The 26606-nt window shown below is 32.7% G+C and overlaps 1 protein-coding gene across 1 annotated transcript; it reads left to right on the top strand.

Annotated features, from left to right (window-relative positions):
* Nucleotides 1–734: 734 nt before the first annotated feature.
* Nucleotides 735–26323, top strand: LOC113521173 (chitooligosaccharidolytic beta-N-acetylglucosaminidase). The gene is made up of 10 exons (XM_026906610.3): nt 735–1251; nt 8950–9053; nt 9734–9949; nt 16358–16566; nt 17305–17638; nt 17894–18035; nt 19680–19865; nt 22226–22461; nt 23114–23349; nt 24286–26323. Exons 2-10 carry the CDS (start codon nt 8953–8955, stop codon nt 24465–24467), a joined length of 1842 nt encoding a protein of 613 aa, XP_026762411.1. The 5' UTR covers nt 735–1251; nt 8950–8952; the 3' UTR covers nt 24468–26323.
* Nucleotides 26324–26606: the final 283 nt, after the last annotated feature.

Raw genomic sequence — 26606 nt, 5'->3', positions numbered from 1 at the left:
CTGCGTCCTATTTGTTGAAGCTGAAGATTTTGGCGTCGTGTCGAGCGATTGACGTCATGGGAAGTGAAGGGCTATTCGTGTAATACCGACTATTAATAAAACGAACTACAAACACTGAGGTGGATAGTAATATGTTACAATAGGGCGAGATAGAATGTATTGTGATCGGTTCATATGAGTACATTACTCACATTTTTTATAATCTTATCAGTGTTATCGCTGAAAATGTTTATGCCACAGATCTTGTGAAATAAGAAAATCACAATATAGATATATTCAAACTATACAGTGTAAAATCGTTGCCAATAAGTTCGATTTTATAAGTTTAGTTTCACCAGTGAACTACACCTCAACGCTAAAAATCGAAATTATATGAATAGTTAACACCTAGAATACTCGTTCTACTTGTACAACGAAATAACTCTTTTATATTATTTTTAGCTAGTAAAATGATTTTAATAACTTAATAATAATTAATGTTTCCTACCCTGTTACAGTTAAAGCTGTTATAAGTACAATTTAAAAGCTTAAATTATGAGGCAGACATGCTGGGTCTGATAGGGAGTCCTGAGATGTCGTAGGTTAAGTACCGATCTAATTTAATAATTTTAATCTATATATCTAAATTTTAGAATAAAGTTCAAGGCGATAGAAAGGTAGCGAATGCTTTACTTACAACACTACAAGCAGTTAGCGGATCTCCCGCCAAAACATATGGCCGCACGAAATGCGCCGAACAAAGTATCAACTCAGTCGTCCAATCAGAGCGGTTCGCGCCCTACGTTCGCACGCGCGTATTTATTAAATTTCGATAATGATACGAGACTGGTGGCAGACGCTAAATTATAATAAAATTACTTAAAAATAATCGTATTAATAGGCAGGCCTATCAAAAGAGTACTAACCTTCGTATAGTGTGGACATGCTGTCTGTAAAGCGAAAAATAAAATATTAATATTCGACAAAGCAAAACAGTAAAACTGCGATACAGTCCGGTTTAGTTCCTTGGTCAGGTATTGAGTTAAAAAAGGAAGTAAAAAATCGTGCGTTCCAATAAAATCCAGTATGCAACACTTCACGGAACGACATTTTGAATGGTGAACGGTTAAATATTTTTATAGAAAATGTATTAGTGCGTGTTGAAAGTCCAAACTTTAAAACCCGTCAGTGGTTGTGATAAAGAGTGACACTTGTGTGCCAGAAAAGTGATCACAAATAACTTACAGCCATTCATAAAATACGATTGCCGAGGTAAGGGTTTGGATAGATTTCTTTATTGTATATAAAAATATATATATCACTGAATTTTTTTTTTTTTCAATTTTTAGTAAAAATACTATAAATTATGTATGTCTAAATTACCATTTTAAAAAGGAAAGATTTTATTTTTTGTTTGTAATGGATAAATTAAAAGATACTTAACTGATTTAAAAAAAATCATCTGAAGAAAGTTACATTGGAGTCAATTTTAAGGTGCAATTTCTCTAAACGTATCTTTAATATTTTAATATGGTAGTTTTCGATAATTACTGTTTTATAGACAATTATAAAGTATATTTATATTAATTGGTCCTTACAATTAGGATTTCAAGGTAAATTCAAATTAAAATTTTAGAGATAGGTATAGAGAAATGGTATCCGACGACCCCATTATCTGTGTTATGTCACTCGCTAATAATGGGGTCGTTTCTGAGGTCAACAAAAAAGTCGGGGAAGCCAGAGCGGTCGTTAATTTTTATTATTTATTAATTTTTGAAAATCTTAATTCGTGTTATAATTTTTTATAGGAAAGTTGACATTGCAAGTAATGTAAAATAGGTCGCATTGTATCCAAACAAATAACACCCACTTAAAACATCTATAAGCGATAATTCTGTCATTGCATGTTTTATTTATCTAATCATTAACCCAGCTATTTTGTTTATGCCTGATAAACAAAATTATTGAAAGTGAATATAGGCTATACGTACTTATAGGTATATCTCATTAAATATAAATTTGATTAATCGACTAATCATTATGGAATTTTGTTTACGTGCCTACACGTAGAATTTAGAATGTGGAAGAACATAAAGAAGTACACATTTTTCCAATATTATAAAGTGTTTTTGTAATATTGGAAAAATGATTAGTCTTTTAAAAAGGTATACCTATAAGAAAATTGTAACTACGTATATAGACGATCTTTGTACATAAGAGGTAAGTATTTAAAGAAATTAATACTTAATGAGCATTGATACTTCGTATAACAGCTATGGAAGCCAACACAATATTTTTTAGGGTGTTTATCTATATGTATGTTTATTTCAGTATCACGTAAAAACGACTATATCAAACTGAAGGTCGAATTTGAAATTTGGTGTACGTTTTATTTTGTCGTCTAAAAGTGCTCTATTTTATTGGTTTTTCTACTTCCAAAATCCATGCGTATGAAGTCGCAGGCAAAAGCCAGTCTATTATATAATCAATATTGGTTCGATATAGTCTTTCTTTTTCACTTGAACCCAACAATGCCCGACATATACAATGCGAAGGTAAATTTTTATATGTACCTACCTAATACTGTACGTGTACAGAATCGGTTATTTTTATGAAGTATCTTTTTTGTTCATAAATGAGGTCAATCCTAATGAATCCCAATATAGTACTCATTTCCAAGAATTTTCGTGTTACGTACTGGAAATATTTACGATTTACTGTTTGACTCATAATAGAATAGGTATTAAGTTTTAAATTTATTATTATTATACGTAACGCATTAATTTATTTATTTATTAAATAAATTTTAATTAATGATAGATTTATTTAAATAAATCTCAACCCACGTAAAATTACGATAAGGATGATGTTATGTATGCATCTATGATAATATTTAATATATATTAAAACAAAATTAAACTCATTTGTATATTTACGGAAAGCATAACGCAAATGGAAACGTATAGTATAAGGTATTAATCATGTTACAGTGTATTTTGAGATATCCATGGTACTGTTCATGTCTATAGGTGATCTACTAGTGAGTTGAAATGTTAATCATAGAATAAGTTGCATATATAAGTGTACTACAAAAAAATATCTCTATTGAAATCAAAATTTCCAATGACGGCTTAACAACAATCGTAACAATCGGAACATGATTTATTATTTTTTTAGTTTGTTATCAGAGCACCTTTGAAATTATTAATCAGAATAATGGAAATTTATTTACGTAATCGTTTTTAAAAATTGACCTACAATTCTGGCATTCCTGTTGATCGTATTAAAAAAAAAACAAAAAACAAAAAAATATCAACCGGGCAACGCCGACTGTCAAACAAGGTCGCTGGGTCGATTCTTGGACTAGCTAATATGAAACGAAGCATTCTTAATTTATGTCCATTGATAATTGTCTGGTGTCTCATAACGTAAGGCCCACGTAATTGGTGTGACAGTCTTGTAATTATTAGATATGTACTTATGTAATATGTATGAGTAATTCTACCAATTTATTTATTAATATTTTACTGTAGGTGTAGGAATTTATTGAGCGATGTTATTACTACTATAAAGGTAAAAAAAAACATTTATTTGGAGTGGAAAACGAATCGGGTATTTTTTCTAGTTAATAATTAATATGTATATATATAATATTATAGATTTAATAATATATTGCATCGTGTAGGTCCCTGCATAGAATAGGCCGCCCCTTCTTATTCCGTGAGTGTCGTAAGAGGCGACTAAGGAAACTTATAGTAGAGGGATGGGAAGCAGCATCCCTGTTAAAACATCCCCAAAGACCTAACTGCGGTTACCAACCCGCCTGCCAAGCGTGACAATTACTGGTAAAACCTCCCCATTTATGGGGGGGAGGCCTATGTTCATTTATTAAATATATTATATAATATATAAGGGTGCCTAAATGGAACGAATCACCTGTATTATCTACGCAAATGTAAATTTGTGTAGGTACTTGTATGTAGACGTTGAAGGATACTACGAGTATGATCTGTACTACGTAATTATACGGATATTATGCTGGCAAAGATAATTATTAGTATTATGGTTTTTATGGAGGAATGCAGCATTAATGTCGATTGTTGTTTTATTAGATGTGGCGGATATTTGTACTAACTAAACTAAAAAATGTGATTTATGTGGAGGAAAAGATGGAGAAAAGTGACTAACATCTAATCAACTAATAAATAAATACAGTGTGAACATCTGAAACAGTAGTTAGGGCGGGTTTCTGTACCCTCAGATTTTTTCAGTGGAAACTATAAGTAGGTTTAAAATAAACCTACTTATACTTTTTTCATTTGTTTTTTTTTCGTAATGGGTACTAATGGGTAAACTCCGTTTGTGATATCAGTATACGCTGGCGGGGCGTCAGTGAAAGATGATAGATGAGGATGAAAGCAGGTTAGATGGCTCTTGATGGTAAATTCATAAAGAATTAACCAAAATGGTTTTCAGGACGTGTGGAGGTCGACCTGATTGGGTATATTGCTAGCAATGGGGTCATTGGTCCTAATTACTAACAATCTCTTTTTTTTCCCCCAAACCTATTTATACTTGTACTGGATGGATGAAGTAACATAAATATTATTTTCTTTTTGAATATGTATATTATAATACATATAACGACCATCAAACCTACGATCATCGTAAGTTACGCGTCATACCGAAGTGTGACGATGTCGGAGTTATTTCTCAATTAAAAAGTGCTCTGATAGCGAATTGAAACGTTGATCATGCCATGAGATTCTTACGACTATTAAACTATCAACACGCGATGACGATAGCTATTATCATCAAGTAACAATAATAATATTCCAATTCTCCTTGGTACTTTTCTATTTTTTTTAAGTGAATACGCTAATTTGCTCACCTATGTTATTTTTGTTGTGCACGCTGGTGTTAGGGTATATAATACAAAATCATTTTTCAGGTCACTTATGTCAATTAATTCTTGCAATATCCCTAGGTAGAGAATCTGTAGGACAATAATAATAATTTGAACCATAGAAATAAATCATATCACGCAAATTGTCAATGACGACATCTATACTCGATGATATGTATTATATAGAAATGAGATTCAAAGTACAAATTTACCAGAGGGAGACTTTGTACAAAAGTCGATTGCTTGGGTACCTCTGTCCCATTCGTGTTTCAACCGTGAAGCAGTTGTGTTTGTATGGCTGTGTTTCGTTTTGAAGTGTGGGATATGGCGTGAATTGACTGGGTACAGAGGAATAACACCTAAGTTCTCAGGAATGGCAACGCATGGGGGGGTATCATGGGCGAAACAGTATACTCTGTTATGTCCATGGTACTGCTCATGTCTATAGGTGACGGTTACCACTTTCCATCAGGTGGACCTTCAGCTTGCTTGTTATTCTAAGTTGTATAAAAAAAAAGAGATTCAAAGTAGTCATCGCAGCATCGTCTAGTCGCAAGTCTAGTGAAAATTTGACGATTTTGCTAAGAAATAGAGACTACTCATTATGGTTGCAATCCATTATGCAAAAATGATAATATCTCCTTCAGACAATACATTCCATATCCCGATGAGATAAAGAATATCGCTCAAATATTATCAAAATCCCGTCCCTGACAAGTACTCAACAACGATTTCTCTAAAATACTGGGCGAGATCAATGAATGAATGAATGAATGGTTTATTTTCTCTTCACAAAAGGTGGAATAAAGTAACAACATGAGGTATAATTTGATATGAAGACCAGTTTTATGAGAGATCAATAAATCTTAGAATATATATGTAAATATGGAATTTAAAAATCCACCATAATTCATTGTCATTTCAGTACTATGGCGGTATAGAAAACAAGTACCTAGGTAACTACGTTAAACAATCTGAGGTAGTATAATCACAAACGATTTGATTGTTAAAGAAGGCGATAACAACGTTCAATATCCTAACACCCACGAAATCACAAAGGTCGATTTAGCAAAGTCAAAAATTATTAAGAAAAGGATTTGCTTATATTGTCTTCTTTGTATTGTTTTACTATACGTAATTCAAATATATTGGATGTAACGACCGCATGCCATTGAAAGTTAAATTCCTTGTGTACCACATCAAGTATTTCGCGAGACAATAGTTACACGGTTTATATAGTTTCGTAACATCTTGTGATAGATAGAATTTTAATTCACTGTGTTGATTTTACCAACCATTTTTTATTAAAGTATTAAATATTCACATCTGCTACATCAGTCATGTACCGAGCATAATATAGAACGTCGATTATAAGCAATTAAAATTACTTGACCTTGTGGTCTAAAAAAGTAGCGTTATAGCAACATAGTCTCCTGTAAAGTAGAGGATACCTATTGAATATTTAGAAAGCATGAAGATTCAGAGAGGAGGCATGCCTTTGATCTCTTTTAATATACGGAATTCTAGTTCTTATTAATATTGTAAATGTAAATATGTTTGTCTATTTGTTTGTTTCTTTGTTACCTTTTGGTGCCATAACAGTTTAAGTCATCCTCATAAATATTTGTATATCTACGCGTCTTAGATTATAGGGAATAGTATTTGGGATGAAGAAGGACTTAAGCTATTTTTTATCCCAGTCAATCAATGTACCCCGGTCACTTGGACGGTTCAAAGCAAGTATATAATATATAAAATGTAGTTGTTAGTAATGATAACAAAATGCGTCTGATTTATTGATAAACCACTGCCTACTTCTAATCCAATTAAAAAAACAATAATTGGCCTCGTAATTATTTTATTACTTCAATGTAACTTTAATATTAGTAATATACTTTAGAATATTTTTAAATTCACAAATTAATAAATAGTCACTTACCATCAGGTGAGCCGCATGCTCGTTTGCCACCTGCGTTGTAAAAAAAATATATATATATTGAAAATCTCCTGAAAATGGATCTAGGTTAGATCAGATTAGTTAAAAAATCTGTTATTAAATTATATACCTTCTAGTGACATTAAGATGGCCAATGGTAGAAAACAACATGTCATTACATTAACAAACTTATACTTGCCTAACTTTTTGTACATTTTTAGACTCTTCATAATAAATTAAAGATAAATCGATAAGTGTAAATATTTACTGGAAAGAAGTAAAATTTTGTCAGTGCTGTTTTTTACTTACATACCTGTTTGACAACATTTTAAAATACAATTTATTATCTTGTATTCGGCAATCTTAAATAATAGGCTGCAAAATGTTTACTTTCTGAAAAATTATTCCGTGGTGTAAGCAAGAACATTTATTCATATCAGCCGTTAACTGTCCACTGTTTGACATAAGCCTCTCCCATAAAGGGAGGTATTGGTAGTAGTTGCCACGCTTGACAAGCGGGTAGATATATGTTTAAGGGAGACGCGAAAGAAAGGGAAGTAAGTAGGAACATATTCCGCCCCGATAGTTGAGAGTTAAGGGTCATAATCCTGTTTGAGCGAACTGTCAGAAAATACAAATTTTTAAACATAACTTAGATACCTACATAAAATTATTACCGTACATGAGTCGTTTGTAGTAGTAAATGACTATTCATCTTTTGTCTCATTAAATTGTTTGTCGGCCTTTGAATATGTAATTACTTGGATTCGATGATAATGTAATCGATCCGATGACCATGACCTGTAAAATGATTGTCCAGTGTTTTAGTCAATTATTAATTCAAATAATATTACTGAGACTGAATTTTACCGCTTTAGAGCATGCTTGAGAAAAATAGGTCGGACGTTGCTATCTCGTTGTATCTTATGCGTGCGGTAGCGAAAACGTATCTACTGTAACATTTATTTGTCACTTTTCTATGATAGCTGGATATTTAACAGTGTAGCAGTATAAATAATAAGGTATTTATATAATCTGCAACCAATATTCACTATCAGGTAAACTTTGACGCGATTCCTCCGGAAACCGCATTGGTTTCTGGGTGAATCCGGCTTTTGTGACGACTTTGACTTTATCTTCACCTATAATCCTTCTTTAATACTCCGGCAGAGTAATTCAGGAGTTTTCATTCATTTGAAATCAATAACAGCTTAATAACTATTCGTGTATCATACAATTTTATCATAACATTGTTTTATTGTAGTTAGACACAGTGAAATGTTTATAAACTGTTTGTTTATACATTACTAAACTCACTAGCTCGAAGCCACAAACAAATACGGTAGTGAGCACGGAAGTGTCTGCTTAGCACGCACCAAGTTCCGACCAATGGTAACTGCTCGGTTCCGTTAGACGATCACGCTATGATAACTACATTTTCATGATATCGGTCATGTTTATTCTATGTAACTAATAAATAGTGGAGTGCAAAACTGGTGACAGGAAGTTGATAGCTAGCATGCGTGGGAGTCTCTTACATGGTTATTGGATAGACAATCGATTCAATAATAAACAAAATATATATGTTTTTAAAAAGAATAATTTTCAAATAAGGAAACTATTTTGATTAAGTTAGTGGTATTTATTCTTAGCATGTATATACTAAGTAGGGAGAAAAGTTAGGTAATAGACAAAATAGTGGGTTTAATTCATCTGACATGCTTATCCAATATATAATTAAAAGAAAAACTATAATAATATATAGGCATAGACCTATACTCATATAATTAATAACAAATATGTTAAATATTAGCTTACACAACTAGATATCCTTATAAGAATTTACAAATACCAATTTTAAGGTTTCTTGTATACGTATTTGGAATTCTGTTTATGGTACTTTTAGATTATTAGCATCTCCATTTAGATTTCTTCGATACCATATAATATTTTTATAATTAATGTTTTAGATTAAATATCTATTGCAAAACAACATAGCTAATTTACAGTATATAGGTTTGCAAATTAGTTTATCGCTCAAGCTTCCGGGCAGAATTATTATATGATTAATATAAGTCTAAGATTATCTATAATCCTTAATGTATTTTAAAACTCTGTTTTGTTTTAGAAAATGGCGGGTAACAGTTGGATGTTATTGGCTGTATTGGCCATTCATCTTGTGCAATGTAAAGTGGAAAAAGTAATTGAAGACCCCGCATCGGTAGTTTATAAGTAAGTCCATATGAAAATATCTATAAATAGTCTGGATGCAAATATTAGAATAAGTATACATATATATAATGCGTAAATAGAATGATACAAGTACCAGGAAAGGACTAGAATAACACATAGCGATGAAATATATCTATAAAATACCTATTTAGTCTTGTGCAATCTGATGGAGGAGTCAAAAAACTCTGGAATGGCGTTTATACATGGGAAAAGTCATCTAAAAATAGAGGCCATTGCGTTTAATTTTCTTTTGGTAAACCTTCAAAGTGGTATCTATTATTTATGGGCATCTGTAATTCTGAACATACTTAATACATGTATCCCATCCTCCATCAGCTAATAACTGGCCATTACTGAACATAGGGCTCCCCCATTAAGAGGGGTTTGCCAGTATTTGGTGGTAGTTTGGCAATTAGGATTTGGTGATGTTTTAAGGGAGACGCTGCTACCTATCCTTCTGCTATTAAGTTCCCTTAGTCGTCTCTTACGACACCCACGGGAACGGAAGGGATAACTCATTCTATGCTGGGATCACATGTACTTGTGTACATTACATTCATACTTATATATTTTCTTTTTAATTATAAGGGAAGTACTTAGAAATAATTAAGGGAGTGAATTGGGAAATTGGCAACTTTATTGTAACAAAATACCTAAATACATTATCTGGACCTTCACAGGCCATCGTGGATGTACAAGTGCATGGTGAACGAGGGCTGTCAACGTACGGAGCATCCGCAACCCCTGGGTAATGCTGAAACCAACGCGACATCGCATCTGTACCAGAACGTAAATTTATGTAGGACAGTTTGCGGACGATTCGGCGGTCTATGGCCGAGGCCAGTCTCTGCTACCCTCAGTACACAAACCGTGAAGATACATCCACAATATCTTAGGTAAGTTAGTGAATTTCTAGGTAGCCTTTTACCCGACTACAGCGAAGCAAAAAGGAGGAGGATTTTGGCCGGTTAATTTTTCCCTCATAACTTCTAAACTACTATTTATCATAATTTGATAAATAATATATGGTTGGCAGCGTTTTATGATGATATGAATTTTACTTTAATGCTTATAATTGATTAGAATGTATAGTTTTGTTAGCATTGTTTGCATCGAAATTTGTTACGCGTATGTTATTTAATTCGTACACAACAACTATTGATAATAAATATATAGACAATGAATTAAAAAATGAACATAAGTTTTAAAATACAAAAAAAATATTGAATGGTTTCAATTATTTTATTATTATCAATTTCATAACAATTTCATATGAGAATATTTTTTTGTTTTATAGTTTTTACCCTAAAAACTATAAAAAAAATCTTATATGATTTTTCAGTAGATGGGTTCAGTAAATTTTGAAGTTACTTTTTATTTGTGTTAATATAAGAGGGAAAAATTATGTTAGACACTATTTTTGTAGAGAATATGTGAAATCATACAAGCTGTAAGACTCTGTGCCGTGTAGACAGTTAAGGATTGATATGATATGATGATAAGACTGTTGACATGATAATTTAAGATTTAATTCCACAAAAAAAAAACCAATCGGGACACGATTAGTATGGACTGATACTGGCAATAAACCCTATCAATTAAGAATTATATCTTATAGATTTGATAAAATCTTTTAGCAAGAGAAAATATAAATTAGATTTAAATATAACGAGGAAATTCCGAAAATACTCATTTAATAGATATTTTTCTATTGAGCGAGTATTTTCGATGGCAAAAACGTTACCTGCCAGCCGCATTATATTATAATGCGCCCAGCATTTTAATAAGCTTTTTTTACTATTTATGATAATAATATACATTGAATTTTTTAACTCACGAAGGCAAACGTTCACCTCTGTTTTATTCAATGACTCATCAATTCATAAGGATAAATAATTAGTTTGCGAGGAACATTTGACTCGGTCCATTCAAGGATTCCAATTTTGGCATGTCTTTAATTTACAATGCAAATTTATTGAACCTTATATATCTACAGTAGGTATAAAATCACAGTCTTTATTTGTTTTATAATTAAATTTTTATGTATTCTAATATTAAATATTATTTTCATGTTGTTTTTATATGAATTTTATCACGAAAGAAGTTTTTTTTTTATATTCTGAAGAAGTTTTAATTTTATTAGCGCAATCCAGATCTATGTATGGAAATATGAATGTAATCGCAGAGTTTTTCAGCAACGGTATTTGTTTCGGTAGACTGTATTGACATCCAGAAATAAAAGAAAAGAAAATAATAAATCCAAATTAAATAGATGAAACATCTATTTTGTATTTGATGGGCCGGTTGATATATGTACATAACGACACACACACGCAGGTGTCTCGCGCCCGTCTGTCTATTCTCGTCCGGATCGGATCGTTGCTGATTTCTGCGTCATCGCAAACGACAATGTTAAATGTCTATGGTATACATAATAAGGACTACAAACATATATATTTTTTAAAAATACATTTAAAATATAAAAAAAACCGTTCTTTTTAAAAGTAAAAGTGATTTAAGTTATGTGGAAGATATTAATAAACAGGAAAAATATACCTTTACTATCTTATCTATAAATCATAGATGATTATTAATATTATTTTTAATACCACTGAGATGGCAAACAAGCATGCGGCCCATCTGATGGTAAGCGGTTATCGTAGTCTATGAACGCCTGCATTACCAAAGGTATTACGCGCGCGTTGCCGATTCTGAAGAAACCTCTTTACTCCCGTTTTAAAGAACCCCATGCTGTGTTTCATCCATAATCATTCCATAACCTGAGTGTTTGTAGGAGAAAACATCTCTGAAATTAAATAGAATAAAATATATTTTTTCTGTTGAGTCATATTTGAAGATCAGCCTGTACCTATTTATGAATAAGAATTTTATGCTTATTATTAATGCAAATCCAATGTAAGTAGAGCAATTTCAATTTTGTCACAAAAAATTTTGATACCTATCTAATTTGTGACAAAATGAAATCAAATCGTCTGACAAATTTGGTAAACATAGGTAGTAAACATAGTCTGGCAAACATAGGTACTTTCATATATTTTTCAAATATAATTTGGTAGAGTTTTTTCAGTTTCAAATTAATCATTAAAGAAGAACATAATGTTATTACGAATATTTAAGAAAAATCTAAATTTCATATGTGATCACACTAATATAGTATCAATGGTTTAACTTATACTACAGTACGAATATATGGAATTATATATGAATTTATCCATACAAATTGTTCTATTAACATTATAACTGAAAGGGATTCATATAAGTAAAATATCAATGCGTTTTTTTTTGTTTACATATAAATTTCCTTTGAACAGAACACAGAAAGGGCTACCCAGAATAAATCTTTTCGTCTACTTGCTGGGACTCGTCCAACGCAACGTAAGATAATTTTAGAGGCAAAATATCACAACACGAAATAAGATAGCTATCTAACTTTTATATACTCTTTATTTTCAACTATTTATACCATAGAAATATTATAAATATTAGAATGTTTATAAAGAATATTATTACGCAATCGTGCTTAGAGGGGCAGGATATATTTGAATGATATTTGATACACTGATGGACCATATGCGACTGATAAAATATATAAGCAACTGTTTATCGTAACTCACTTGGGCAAAACCGCGGGTTATAGCTAGTCATATTCATCATATCAGCCGTTCACTATCCACTGCTGAACATAAGTCCTTAGGAAGTTTTGCAAGTAGTGGTCACGCTTGTAGGCGGGTTGGGACGCTGCTGGCCATTCCTCGAGTATTAAATTCCCATTTTCATCTCTTACAACACTCGGTAAGGAATGGGTGGCCCATTTTATGTTAGGACCGCACGGCGAATTATAGCTAGCAATAACCATTAATTAATTATTGCCACCGAAATATAACAGGGAATTTCATTATTTCGCAATAATGTCAATTTATATTAGATATGTATTGACATAATTGCATATCTCTATGTGTATTTAAAAACGACAGAAATTTTATCGTGCCTCCGATCAAACTGTTTATAATTATTTCCATCCAAAGGTTGCTTGGAAGAGATTGCTTTTAGCGATAAGACCGTCCATTGTTTTCAGTGTGTTATGTAATAAATTTTTATAATTGTTTGTTTCCATAATAAGTTTATTATTGTAATCTTTTGGAGGAAACAATAAAAATAGTCTATTTATTGATTTCTATTTATATTATTAGGTATTATATGGTTTCTGAAATCTGATAGAGTAATTAAAATATAGAACAAACATAGAAATTTATGGGAGTATTAATTTCAATTAAAAGAAGAATCATAAAATAGATTCATAAAACGTTGTAAATATAAAAATACAGTCGAATAGAGAGCTCTCCTTTTTAAGTAAAGTGTAAATAACTATTATTGGTAATAGGTACCAATATTTTCCTATTGATCTGTATTTATATATAATTAATACAATAATTTAATACACTAAAATGGACTCTTCTATCTATTTCCCCGAATAAGACAATCTTCTAGAGAATGCATTGGGTTTTTTATTTGATAGTATTAACAAGGAAAAGATAATAGATATTGATAATAATAACTCCTTGGACTTTAATAGTTAAAGTTCAAGATCTTTGTATAATAAAGAACAGTGTGCGAAAATAAATAAATCGTTTGATAAATTAATAGTAGTAACTTTGTAGAAATTTAATTTAACGATAACAACATAGAGTGCATTTTTCATTGCAGTTGAGAAAAATTAGTATTACAAAGGCCAGTCTCATAGGCAGTAAGTAATTCTGATGTTGATAAATCTGTATCTTCCATTTACGTAGCTTATTTATTTATTTATTCAAATGTAAATACAAACACATTAGATTTAATAATAAAATCTTCATAAATACTAGTATATATATACATTTGTAGGATCGTTGCAGGTTTGGTGTATGATAAATTATACTAAACAACACTATAGGTAGGCATCGTGTTACTTTTACTTAAATTTTGTCTAAATTTGTAAATATTACGGTTACTACTTTCCATTAGGTGGGCCGTCAGCTTGTTTATCATTCTAAGTTGTATAAAAAAAAAATACGTAGTATATTTTTTAAGTTAATAATTCTTTTAGTGTTTTCTTAAATGTCATCGTCTCTATTTCTTTTTATAAAATTATTTAAAGAATTTAATAAGTATATACCGTAAGAATGACGACATTTCATTATTTATCAAATTTTAATTGAAGTTCAACAGTAAAAATTGACATCTTTAGTCTTTAATATATGAATATGGATTTATTTTTTACAAGTCCAATGATTTATTGCTGCCATTTATCATTAGAATCGCCAGGCACTTATATACTCGTACTTATACGTGCGAGAGTTCGCTGACCATGGCCGCGTATGTCATTTGTCTAAGTCAATATTTACTTATATTTCAAGTAAAGTTAAGCACGTAAAGTTATGAGTTGAATGAACCGTATAGATAACGGTGCTGTGACCTACGATCTTATTCGTTTATTTGACAAATGATTCGTGACCCAGCCTTCTATGGAGTACCCCGCCCACTTGCGGTGATTCCTTTAAGGATTCGCATATGACGTAGTCGAAAGCATGATTCCAATAAGAGAAAATCTATTATTTTTTTAGTTATTTATGTAGACATTTATTACTTTAATACACCATATAGAGAAGACATTATGCAGCACAGAAAACATTTTAAAAAATTACAACTACCTACACAAAACTACATTTACTAATGTAATAAAATTGTATCTAGACGATCGATGTCTGTACATGGAATATAAAATATTTAAAATAATATAAGTAATTAAATAAAATACATTTATTCAATCAAAATAATAGTTTTAGACATTTTGTCTATCTGCATGTCTGTAATTCACCAAATTGAATGCGGTTTCCACAGTCATCTAGACGTGGACGTATTGGTTTTTGTGTTTCTGAAAACTACACGGACTACGAAATAGTGGACAAAATACTAGTATTCTACAAGTATAAAAATAACAATGACATACACAAAGAACGGGCAGTACATGCAATCATATCTATGCAGTATGCCATTAACATTAATTAATATTTATTGCAGTGATTAAGGCAATTTATATATTTAGAAATTATTATTATCCATATCATGAAGTCTCCTCTCTTCCTTGTGGAGACCAAGGATTGCCCACTCCTGAATCATCTTCGACATCTGGCAACAAGCCTTTATTCTCCTAAAATAAGGGTTACCATTCAGAACTTTGGTTGCCCATTGCAGTTTGACTTGGTTGATTTTTGGTTTATATATTTTTTTCTGTTACTTGTTTTGCAGAGGTTAATAATTCTACTACGCAGCAAAATCTATCCACCTTCTGCTCCACGATACGTAATTTTGTTAAAATAGCAACAATTATAATAATTATAAAAAAAATATGTATATGACTACATAACCAAGTGGAATATTGTGTTAGTTGGAATAACCCACAGTTATAATTATGTATTTTTTATGTTCTAATCAACACTGGAACTTAGTGTCATCTTGAAGATTGTTGACGAGTTCACAGTTGATATTCTTCACATGTAGTTTTTATTACTATACCACTTGAACGTTATGACCTTTTCAAGTATCCGGTCGGTTTTGTTAAAATAAATATAACCATTGTAGTCAGCATGGAGTTTTGCAAGGCTCGATTGTAAAAAATATGGTTTACACGTATTGTTCATAGATATTTATTGCAATGGGATTTTGTTTCTGAAGAAACTCCGATAAATGCTATCAGAACTTAGTTCTGAGGTGTTTATAATATTGTTATTAAGTACACAAGAAACTAATAAAGTACAAAACGTTTTTAATCATAAATGAAAATAACAATAAAAGTAAGTTTATTATAAAATAATCATAATAATTTTTTTTCAAGCGACTTCAAAAAAAAAAAGGAGATTCTCGAATCTTAACTCTTTCAGTTGTAAAGATTTTGAAAACTCTTTTTTTTAACTGAAAGAATTTATAGATTGATCTCATAGACATTTTATTAAAATCAGTTTATTGTTTAGTTTTTGAATCAAAGTAACTGGTTTAGAATTTCTGAATCAAAGTATCTTAATTATTTATTATTAAAAAAATATAATTTAATTAGTCTTTTAATAATATCTTAATATATAAAAATTCCATATAATAATGTTCGTGACAAAGTACTGTACTGTAGTACGGTAACACAGGATTGGAGTAAATGTTATTTATTTTGTAGTCTTTGCTTACCTTAAATAGAAAAAAAGAGTGTAAGTTCCTAATAAGAGTACAATGTTTTAACTTATTTTCGTTTTCATCAGATACGATCTTGTCGACGTGCCAGTGGAGACTAGGGAACTCCTAGCTCAGATGACCCAGGTGACTAGTGAGAACATCATGGCGGAGTGTGGTGGCAACGTCACGGAGCTCGTCACCACACCTGTGGTGGTGTACCTCACTGTCAAGAGTGACGTCATCGCCCTCACATGGGATACCAATGAGGAGTACTTCCTTGATGTGCAAACAAAAGGTTTGTAAAAAAGGTCGTAGCTCTATATTTGTTACATCATTATTGATTTTTGATCTTATCGTGAGATAATTTGTGAGAAGATAAAAATTACCATTTCGTTGGACGAGTTCTATTGCAGAACAAAATCCTGTTATTTATAGACACCAGTTCCACGCCCTATATTTATTTTAAATTTAATGTGTGACATGTATGTATTGTCTGGTATTAGAAAACATCAGTAACAAACCAAATTAATACGACTGAAGCGGAACTTCGCTCTCTTCCTTGTTCGAATGTAATATACCAACGAAATGTAATGGCAATGGTACAATTGCAACAGTCCACAAATGCCTCTATCTAACCCATCAGGGAGCATAGTTATGAGCATATGCTCATGAGATATGTCGTGGATGTATTAATAAATATGTATATTTACATATGTTCTCTGTTCCATCATCGATATATATATTTGTTTAAAATAATAGTTCTAAACAACATTAATTTAGTCGCAATTGAAATTGTTGTTTTATTGCAATAAAATGTACAAATTATATACTTTATTGCATTCGGAAATACAATAAATAATAATTATAATTAGAGATAATTAATTAAAGGTGAACTTATCTCTGAAAGAGATATCTTCCGGTCTACCTAATAAAAGTATTTCCTAGTCTTCCATTTCTTGTTCTTCCTTCTTGCATAGGAAGTGGTATATACGAGTACTTATTATGTTTAATTTTTATATAATTATCTTTATAGATGGCACCGTAGTCGTTAAAATCATGGCCGAGACTGTATACGGAGTGCGTCATGGTTTGGAGTCTTTCACACAACTCATATCAGCTGACAAACCTGATTATTCTGACTCGTCTATATGTGGCCTACGAATTGTGTCCGGGGCCAAGATCCGAGATCGTCCAGTTTATAAGCACAGAGGCTTTGTTCTGGACACATCACGACATTTCATTCCAATGAAGGATATTAAGAGAACAATGGATGGAATGGCAGCCACTAAAATGAACGTCTTTCATTGGCACGTGACCGATTCTCATAGTTTTCCATTGGAGTCGTCCCGAGTACCGCAATTTACGAGGTACGTAGAGAAATCAACCCTTTTCTAAAGTAATATTATAAAGAGATATATTGATCTTTTATTTATAATAAATAATCTTAAAAATACTTAAGCACTTTTAAAAATGTTTTCACAATTATTTAAAAAGTGCTCTGATAGTGAATGAAGAAAAAATTTTAATGCAAATAAGTATTTTAAAAATTTTTGAAACAAGATTATCTATCCAACTACTACAGTGGTTCTCATGTTTCATTTATGTTTTAAATATTTTTTTAGGTATGGCGCATATTCTGCGTCTGAAATATATACTGTGGAAGAAGTGAGACAGTTAATAAAATATGCCCAAATACGAGGCATCCGTGTCGTCATAGAAATAGACGCTCCTGCGCATTCTGGCAACGGTTGGCAATGGGGAAAGGTAATAGTCATAGATTTTTATATAGATTAATCTTTTTTTAATTACCTGAATAAATTAAATTTTTAATTATGTATATTAATTTTCTTCATTAATTTTTATGAATAACAATCATCACTATATTACAAGTAATAGAGTTTTAAAATTGAGTAAATATTAAATTGCCGTGTCCAATAAATTGGTCCCAATATGTGGAACAACGGTTATATGAAACTGACTTACTCTTACAACTTCCAAAGCCTTCCTTGTAAGTAAGACAAGACAACTAAGAAAACTTAATGTTCGAGAGATGAGCAGCAGCGTCTCTCATAAAACAAAATTGAAATCTAACTGCGGCTACCAACTCGCTTGCCAAGCATGGCAACTACTGGTAAAACACGCCAATAGGGGAGGCCTATTTTTTATGCAACTTAGAATGACAAACAAGCTGATGGCTCACCTGATGGAAAGTGGTAACCGTCGCTTATAGACATGAACAGTACCATGGACATAACAGAGTATACTGTTTCGCCCATGATACCCCCCATGCGTTGCCATTCTTGAGGACTCAGATGTTATTCCTCTGTACCCTGTAAATTTATGCCATATTCCACCCTTCAAACTGAAACACAGCCATGCAAACACAACTGCCTTACGGTTGAAACACGAACCCAAACAAGCGACTTTTGTACAGTCTCCCTCTGGTAAAAGGATCAAGAGTGGACGGAGTTAACGGATGATATAATAGTAATATCAATAAAAATAAATTCAGAGTAGTAATTAAACTTAGAATACTCCATGTTATCAAGTAACTAGATAAATATCTGGGGACACAGCCAAGAATACTCAGAGCCAAGTCAGAGTTTAAAAATGTTCATTTTCTAAGATGGTCCCACCAAGAATTGAACCTTGGACCTCATTTAAGTAGAGCAACGGTGGTTATCATTGCACACAGTGCTCAATGACATTGTGATCATTGAGATTTTGTTATCTATTTAATAATTTACAACACAACACAGATAATGTCGTTTTATGTAACATATGATAACAGATCGATTTAAAAGAGCAACTGTACAGTTTCATGCCTGTTTTACGAGTACATGACATGTTTGATAATGTTTAATTCTGCTAAACGTGTTAAAAAATGACGATCGTATGAAATTTTATTAACCCTTACTTGTTACTAATATAACAAAATTGCAAGTAAACGATTTCTATACATAGGATATATCTGTCAAAAATTTATACCTGGAATCTTAATAGGAGCGATAAAATCGAAAATAATAATTTCTGGATATTTTGTTTGTCTTTTTCTTTGTATGTTTGTTTTGGCATCAACTGCACCAAATTGGAAGTGATTTTTACATTCGTATTCATAGTCTTGTACATGTTTTATCTGGATTTTCCTACTTTTGAATATATATATTTACATATATGTGTTTACCAGTTTTTAAGTTAGACTTAAAATCTAATTTAAAAACTAGTTCTAATCCTTTTAATTATTTTATTTAATTTTGACCATATATAATATTCATCTAATTTTGGTTATTCTCAGGTGTTTACGGATTTTGGAATTCTGTTGTTCTTTTTGATTTCTGACGATATACGAGAATTTTAAGTTTGAAAAGAATTTATAATTTTGCAATAAATATTTCGTTTATGCTTCAGGATTACGGGTTTGGTGATCTCGCTGTCTGCGTAAACTCGGAACCATGGCGGCGTTTATGCATCCAGCCGCCCTGTGGCCAGCTAAACCCGGCCAATCCGGTATTGTACCGGGTCCTGCGTTCGTTGTACAGAGACATAGTCGGGGTACTGCCCAAACCAGCTCTATTCCACATGGGTGGTGATGAGGTTGGTACATATACACGTCTGTTTTTTTTTTTTAATTTTAGTGTGTGTTAGACAATAAAATAAATAATTAAGGAATTGTTAGGTTGTATTGAAATAAATTACTCGAATTTTAAATGGGACTCTTACCAGTAATAGAGTTAGGACTGGGAGTGCCAGGAATTATATATTAATAAAGGGTCGTATTAAACATTTTCGTCAGGGGCGCCAAATGGGATAAAGCTAGTCAGGACTTGTATGAACAATTTGTTATTTTGATTCGATTTTGACGTTAGCTGGCGATGTGTAGTTTTTTTTTTCAAAAAGTTCTGCTCATGTTAAAGACCTGAAATGGCGATATGTTTTGATGTTTTCAGTGTTTCCAAACCAACATTGAATTATTTATTTTATGAAATATGTTTTTTTTTAGTATCTTATTACACACAAGAATAATCTAAACAAAATAATTCTAATAAAATAACTATAAACGCTTTTAAAACGATCTTTTTTTTATCATATGAACATGGTAATGTGTCTGAAACCTCCAGCTATTTTTACAATATCTACGTATTACGTAACTACTTATAGCTAGATAGTTACCTAATTAACAGTTCACAGCTAAAATGCTATTGTATTCCCCGAATTTAACAAGTCTTGTTGCTATTGAGACATTTAAACATTCAATATTCACAACTCGTTCAACATTTTTTATTATATCTACTTATGGAACATGGTAATCGTCGCTTATAAAATGTACTATCATGAATACTTACTATGAAAATATACAACACTATTCATGGCATATATATTTACCATTATATGTTAGTTCTTGTGTTCGGTATATGCTGTTTATGAATGAAATGTCCGGGATATTACGAAACAACAACACCGCAAATATCGCTACTAATTGTAGCATTCCACCATTTTACTTATTTCTGCATGCGGAAATAAGTAAGATGGTGGTAGATAAATAGAGAGATACTCTTTATTGTTTCCTCCTAAAGATATATAGTTATATAAGAGAAGTCAGTGGATGCAGATCGCTCAGGACCGTTCCTTATGGCAGTCTATGGGGGAGGTCTATGTCCAGCAGTGGACGGATAATAGCTGAAATGATGATGATGATAATGGAAGTATCTATAAAGCTACCAATATTTCGACGGTTACCATTTTCCATCAGGTGGGCCATCAACTTGTTTGCCATTCTAAGTTGCATAAAAAAAACTTTTACCCTGTATAAGTAAATGTATTATTTTTCTATCATAGGCGACCTGCATTGTATTTGTAATATTTATTTGTAATATTTATTCCTAAAATTAGGTATCTATATTACGTTATTATCATCCGTTAATAAACTGATTGATTGAAAATAAAGATAAGTCATAAGAATGTTTACACTTTATGATTTTAAAATTTACTGCAAGTTACAAGGTATTTAAGAGAGTAAAATTTTAGGCCTAAAGGCGATTTAAAGAGTAATAAAATTTTGTTGTGAAATGCAATGATTTTGATGTAAATTCTTGTGTGGACCTAATCCACTATACCAATTTCATTGCAAATTGGTGCTTAAATGCTTTTAATAACGTACTGGCCTGCTGCCAACATCGAAATATTACGGAAATCTATTTCTTGTATAGATAACAATGTCTGCTTTATATTTTAGCATATATTGAGTTGCTATTGTATAGTTATTTAAATCCAAATCTGATGTACTTCCAAATGGAATTGAATTAATCGATATGTTTTATCACGGGTTAAAGGATGTTTAAGTCATTCTGATTGTTAATGAAACTGAACAATTCAACTTCAAGCTTCAATCATCATAGAATAGGTATTCCTTTCCTGTGGGTGTCGTAAAAGACGACTAAGGGAACTTAATAGTCGAGAGATGGCTAGCAGCATCCCAAAACTATCACCAAAGCCTAACTGCGGTTGCCAATCCGTTTGCCAAGTGTGGCAACTACAGGATCCACCCCCCCCCCCCTCCACACCCTCTTCAAGAGTAAACGGCTGATATGATGATTATGTTATCAGCAATTTCCATCCACTACTATATATAAGCTTCTCCCTATTGGGACGATACCCACGGGAAAGGAAGGAGTGGCCCGTATATATGATATAATGATATAATAGGAGATAATTTATATACCTACTACTTTTTACTCCCGACTTCGTCTGTATGGTCAGGATAAAAAGTAGCTTATATCCTTGTCTATCTTATAAAATACATATATAACAAATTTCATAGTGTTTTGTTAAGCGGTTAACGCACTGCTTTTAATTAAAAATGCTTTTAATTTCTAACAAAGATATCGAGGACATTCTCATAATAATCTGAATAATGTTACTAAAGAAGGTAACAAAAATTTTCTCTACATTTTAAGGTTTTCTTTGGCTGTTGGAACTCTAGTCAAGACATTACATCTTATATGGCGAATAAAGGATTCGAGACTAATACCGAGGGCTTTATGAGGTTGTGGGCGGAATTTCAAGCCAAAGCACTGCAGTTGTGGGATGAAGAACTGGTAGCTGAAGGCGCCGAAGCGAACCAACCGGTAATGATTTGGTCATCAGAACTGACCCAAGCACATCGGATAAAGAAATATTTAAATAAAGACAGGTAAGTAAGTACGTACAAGTAGACGTTATTTATGTATTTGTTATTTAGCATAGGTTTGAATTATATGTTATTTCTCGTAGAAAATATAGAAGAGAAATAATCCATATATAATTGTAGTTATATCGAGTAAAATTCAAATATCTACTCAGATTGTACCCATGAAATGTAAAATCAATTAAAACTATATATATGTAGGTATATGAATTCAGGAGCTTCGGGAATTTATAGTCAAAGCAGCAAGCTATGTTTTATTATAATTAATATAATTGCAGACTATTGTAGTACGATATGGTCCCAGCATAGTGTCGTGAGTGTTTTAAGAGGTGACTAAGGAAACTTAATTGTCAAAGGATAAGCAGCAGTACCCCACTTAAAACACCATCGAAAGCTTAAGCCAATCCGCCGGACAACTGTTGCAACTACTGGCAAAACTCCTTATGTGAGAAGCCTACGTTCAGTATTGGACAGTTAAATATGATTATAATGATGATTGTAATACTTCTAATAAATAAAAATAAGAGTTTGTAACAGAAACAAAATTTGTGTAAAAGTATTTGAAAATTGGCTTATAGATAATTTTCCTTATTAAAATATAGAATACATTTATCCATATTGCAGAAGTTGCGTACTTATAAAACAAATAATGTTTTAGATACGTGATAGAAGTATGGGAGCCGGAGAGCAGTCCGCTTCTCAATCAATTAATGCGGCTTGGGTACAGGGTCGTATCGATACCAAAGGACGTATGGTATCTGGACCACGGCTTCTGGGGGCAGACCAAGTATTCTAACTGGCGACGTATGTACTCTTATATGCTGCCGAGGGATCCCAACGTGCTGGGTGGAGAGATAGCCATGTGGACTGAATACGTGGACACTGAAGTTTTGGGTGAGTAGTTATTTATTTATATTAGAGTGTTTTCTGGAAGGGTATGTTGTCTCGTGGTCCCAATATCATTCCTCTATAGTATTTCTATCACAACTGTTATTGTACTCGTATATTGTGTTTCATTTTGAAGAGTGGAAATTGATAGTGAAATTACTGTACTCAAGCACAACATTGTAACTCTCAGAAATAGTAACGCATGAGAGGTACATGAGGACTTTTTGATAGCATATCAGTTATCAGTTGATAATAATAATTTTTATTTAAGTGAGTTGGGGGTCAGATTGTGTATTTGACAATACTAGGTATGCATCTCTGCTACACGGGCCATACAAATATCCCTCGCTCCGTTGTGGAGACTAACCGCTTGTTTAACTTGTGTCTGAGATCGAGAGTACTCTTGTTAGAGGAGTATCCGATTGGGGACGACTAAACTTAGTCCAACTTAGCCCATCTAAGACACAAGATTGCGCATTCACCGCTAAAGAAAACTCCATTTACTGTAGCTCCGTAATTCGAGAACACATCCATTGTTATCTCCAAAATTGGGATCCTTGCTTTGATTGCTATCGGTATACACTGGCGGAGCGCCAGTGATAGATGATAGGTGAGGATGAAAGCGGGTCAGTTGGCCCATAATGACGAATCCACAAGAATTAATCACGATGGTTTCCAAGGCGTACCACGTGGATGTTGACCTGATGGGGTATATTTTTTTTATGCAACTTAGAATGGCAAACAAGCTGACGGCCCACCTGATGGAAAGTGGTGACCGTCGCCTATAGATATACAGAGTATTCTGTTTCGCCCATTTCTGAGGACTCAGATGTTATTCCTCTGTGTGTAAATTCATATTACTAACATCACTCACTTCATAACGGGGTGAGTGAGTGATGTGTCGTGTGATGCGTGCGAGTGATGATGTGTGCGCGTGGGCAGACACGCGCGTGTGGCCGCGCGCGGCGGCGGCGGCGGAGCGGCTGTGGGCGGACCCGAGCGCGGGCGCGCAGGCGGCGGAGGCGCGCCTGCAGCGGCTGCGCGCGCGCCTGCGCGCCCGCGGCCTGCGCGCCGACGCGCTCGCGCCCGCCTGGTGCGAGCAGCACGACGCGCGCTGCATCTGATGCCATGCACTCCACATACACATACACGGCACGCTCCGTGACGTGTTTGACGCATCTATTTATTCATTTACTAGCTGACTCGGCGAACGTTGTTTTACCATATACATTATTTCTAGAACTGTACATGAAAATTTATCGTACTACAATTATTATATTCGATTGTCAGCTTCCAACCCTATTGCGGCATATAAAAATCGTGATTAAAAAACAGGAGTTGATCGTAGAAGCGTGGAAATTTGAATTTGTATGTATTTTTCAATGCTAAATCATAATAATATAAAAATGGAAAAAATTGTCAAAAATTAAAAAAAAATTTTTTTGGGGAGGGTCATCTTTATCATTGAGGGGTATGAAAAATAGATGTTGGCCGATTCTCAGGTCTACCCAACATGCACACAAAATTTCATAAAAATCAGTAAAGAGGTTTCGGAGGAGTTTGGTAATAAACACCGTGACACGAGAATTTTATATATTAGATTATTTATATTTCCCACTTTATTTACCTATTAGCCAGCGCTGTTTATAATAGCGCCGACTCGGCCCACTGGGCCCTAATTAATGACGCGCAGGCGGCAGCCTGCGCAGCTTAGGCTCGGGTAAGGAGCACATGCTCGTAAGGGGCTGTGGATGAACCCGTGACTGACTATATCTAGGGCTGCCATCCGACCGGAATTTCCCAGCAGAGGTTTTTGAAAAGTGTCTGGCTGTAACCGGTTGTTGTCAGGCGAAATCTATTTTTTCTTATAGGTAGGCGATCAATTGAAATAAATTTTAATTGTAAATTCATCCACAGTAACCCTGTTTTTATATAACAATGTTTTTATTTTTGTTATAAAAAAGGATTTTTTCAGAAGTGTTCGGTGAAAAAACGGAAAAATATTTCGCCTAAATGTCCGGGATTTTTACCATGTTTATTTAGTGTTGACAATTTAGGTGATGGCAGCCCTATCTATATTTCCCTAACTGTATTTCAATAGATGTCAATGGAATAGTAAAACCGGTCTGTCCTATAGATTTAATGTCATGAAAACGGAAAGACTTCGTTTCTTATTTGACACGATAAAAATTATCGTTCTTCTCATACTTCATCAATTTTTATTTAAATGCTAAGATAAGAAATGAAAGTTCATAAAAACATTCTTTAGGGGATCAACTGAATTCGTAAACAATTTTGTATATTCCTTTAATTTAAATTATTTTCCAATATTTTGTGGTACTGAACTCGATGTTATCTTGCGGAAATCCATATCACTGGTTATTTGAATATAATTATTTTATCCAAACTGCGAATTCATTCGCACTAAATGTAACTAAATAAAACTTAAATTAACTTCAAATAACACTAGGCTTTGAGCAGCGATCTAATAATTTGCCTGAAGATGCTTCGTTTAGAGGTGAAACACGTGTCGCAAAAGGTGCGTGAACAAAATGGCAGTCGGAGATTGATGACTAATATGGAAGGTTGTAGAACTTCTGATAATAGTAGTAGTCAATCTTCAAACGTTAGTCGTCACACACTACTGGTAGCAGAATTAAACAAAATAATTCTATTCAAATAACCAATGTTTTATTTTAAAAAGAAAATCGCCTCATGATTTATAATACGATAAATTAATATACTTCCTGTATCTTGTTTTTAATGGATGATAATGATATGGTAACCCCGCTTGTGTTATTGGTATACGCTGGCGGGGCACCAGTGAGAGGTGATAAGTGAGCCCGTCTGTATCTTAGAAAATATAGATGTAGTAAAATGTTCTTTACTTTAGAGTACGTATATAGTACCCGTACTTTGAAGACACTGCCACACGGGCCAATTTTTTTATATATATAATTTGAGCGTACTTATATAAATATATCGTATGTGAGAAAATATTTTGTAACACAAAGTTACCTATATTATCAAATAATTAGCAAAATAGTATTATAGAATTTCGGTCATTATATCGATGGCTTTGCGAATTCAAGTCAATTACAGAATAGACTATGTATATTGAAAAGTCAATTGAAAAGTAATTATTAATAAATTGAAAGACAATGCTTAGATAAGTAAAAAAAAAAAAAAACACAGTTATTGGCTCTATACTCGTATAGTTACAGGACACTTCCACTTTATTTAAAAAAAAAACAAGGACCAGA

Source organism: Galleria mellonella, unplaced genomic scaffold (assembly GCF_026898425.1).
Source record: "Galleria mellonella isolate WM207_F2 unplaced genomic scaffold, CSIRO_AGI_GalMel_v1 utg55, whole genome shotgun sequence".
Taxonomy (NCBI): Eukaryota; Metazoa; Arthropoda; class Insecta; order Lepidoptera; family Pyralidae; genus Galleria; species Galleria mellonella.
This window is presented reverse-complemented; position numbering and strand designations above follow the sequence as displayed.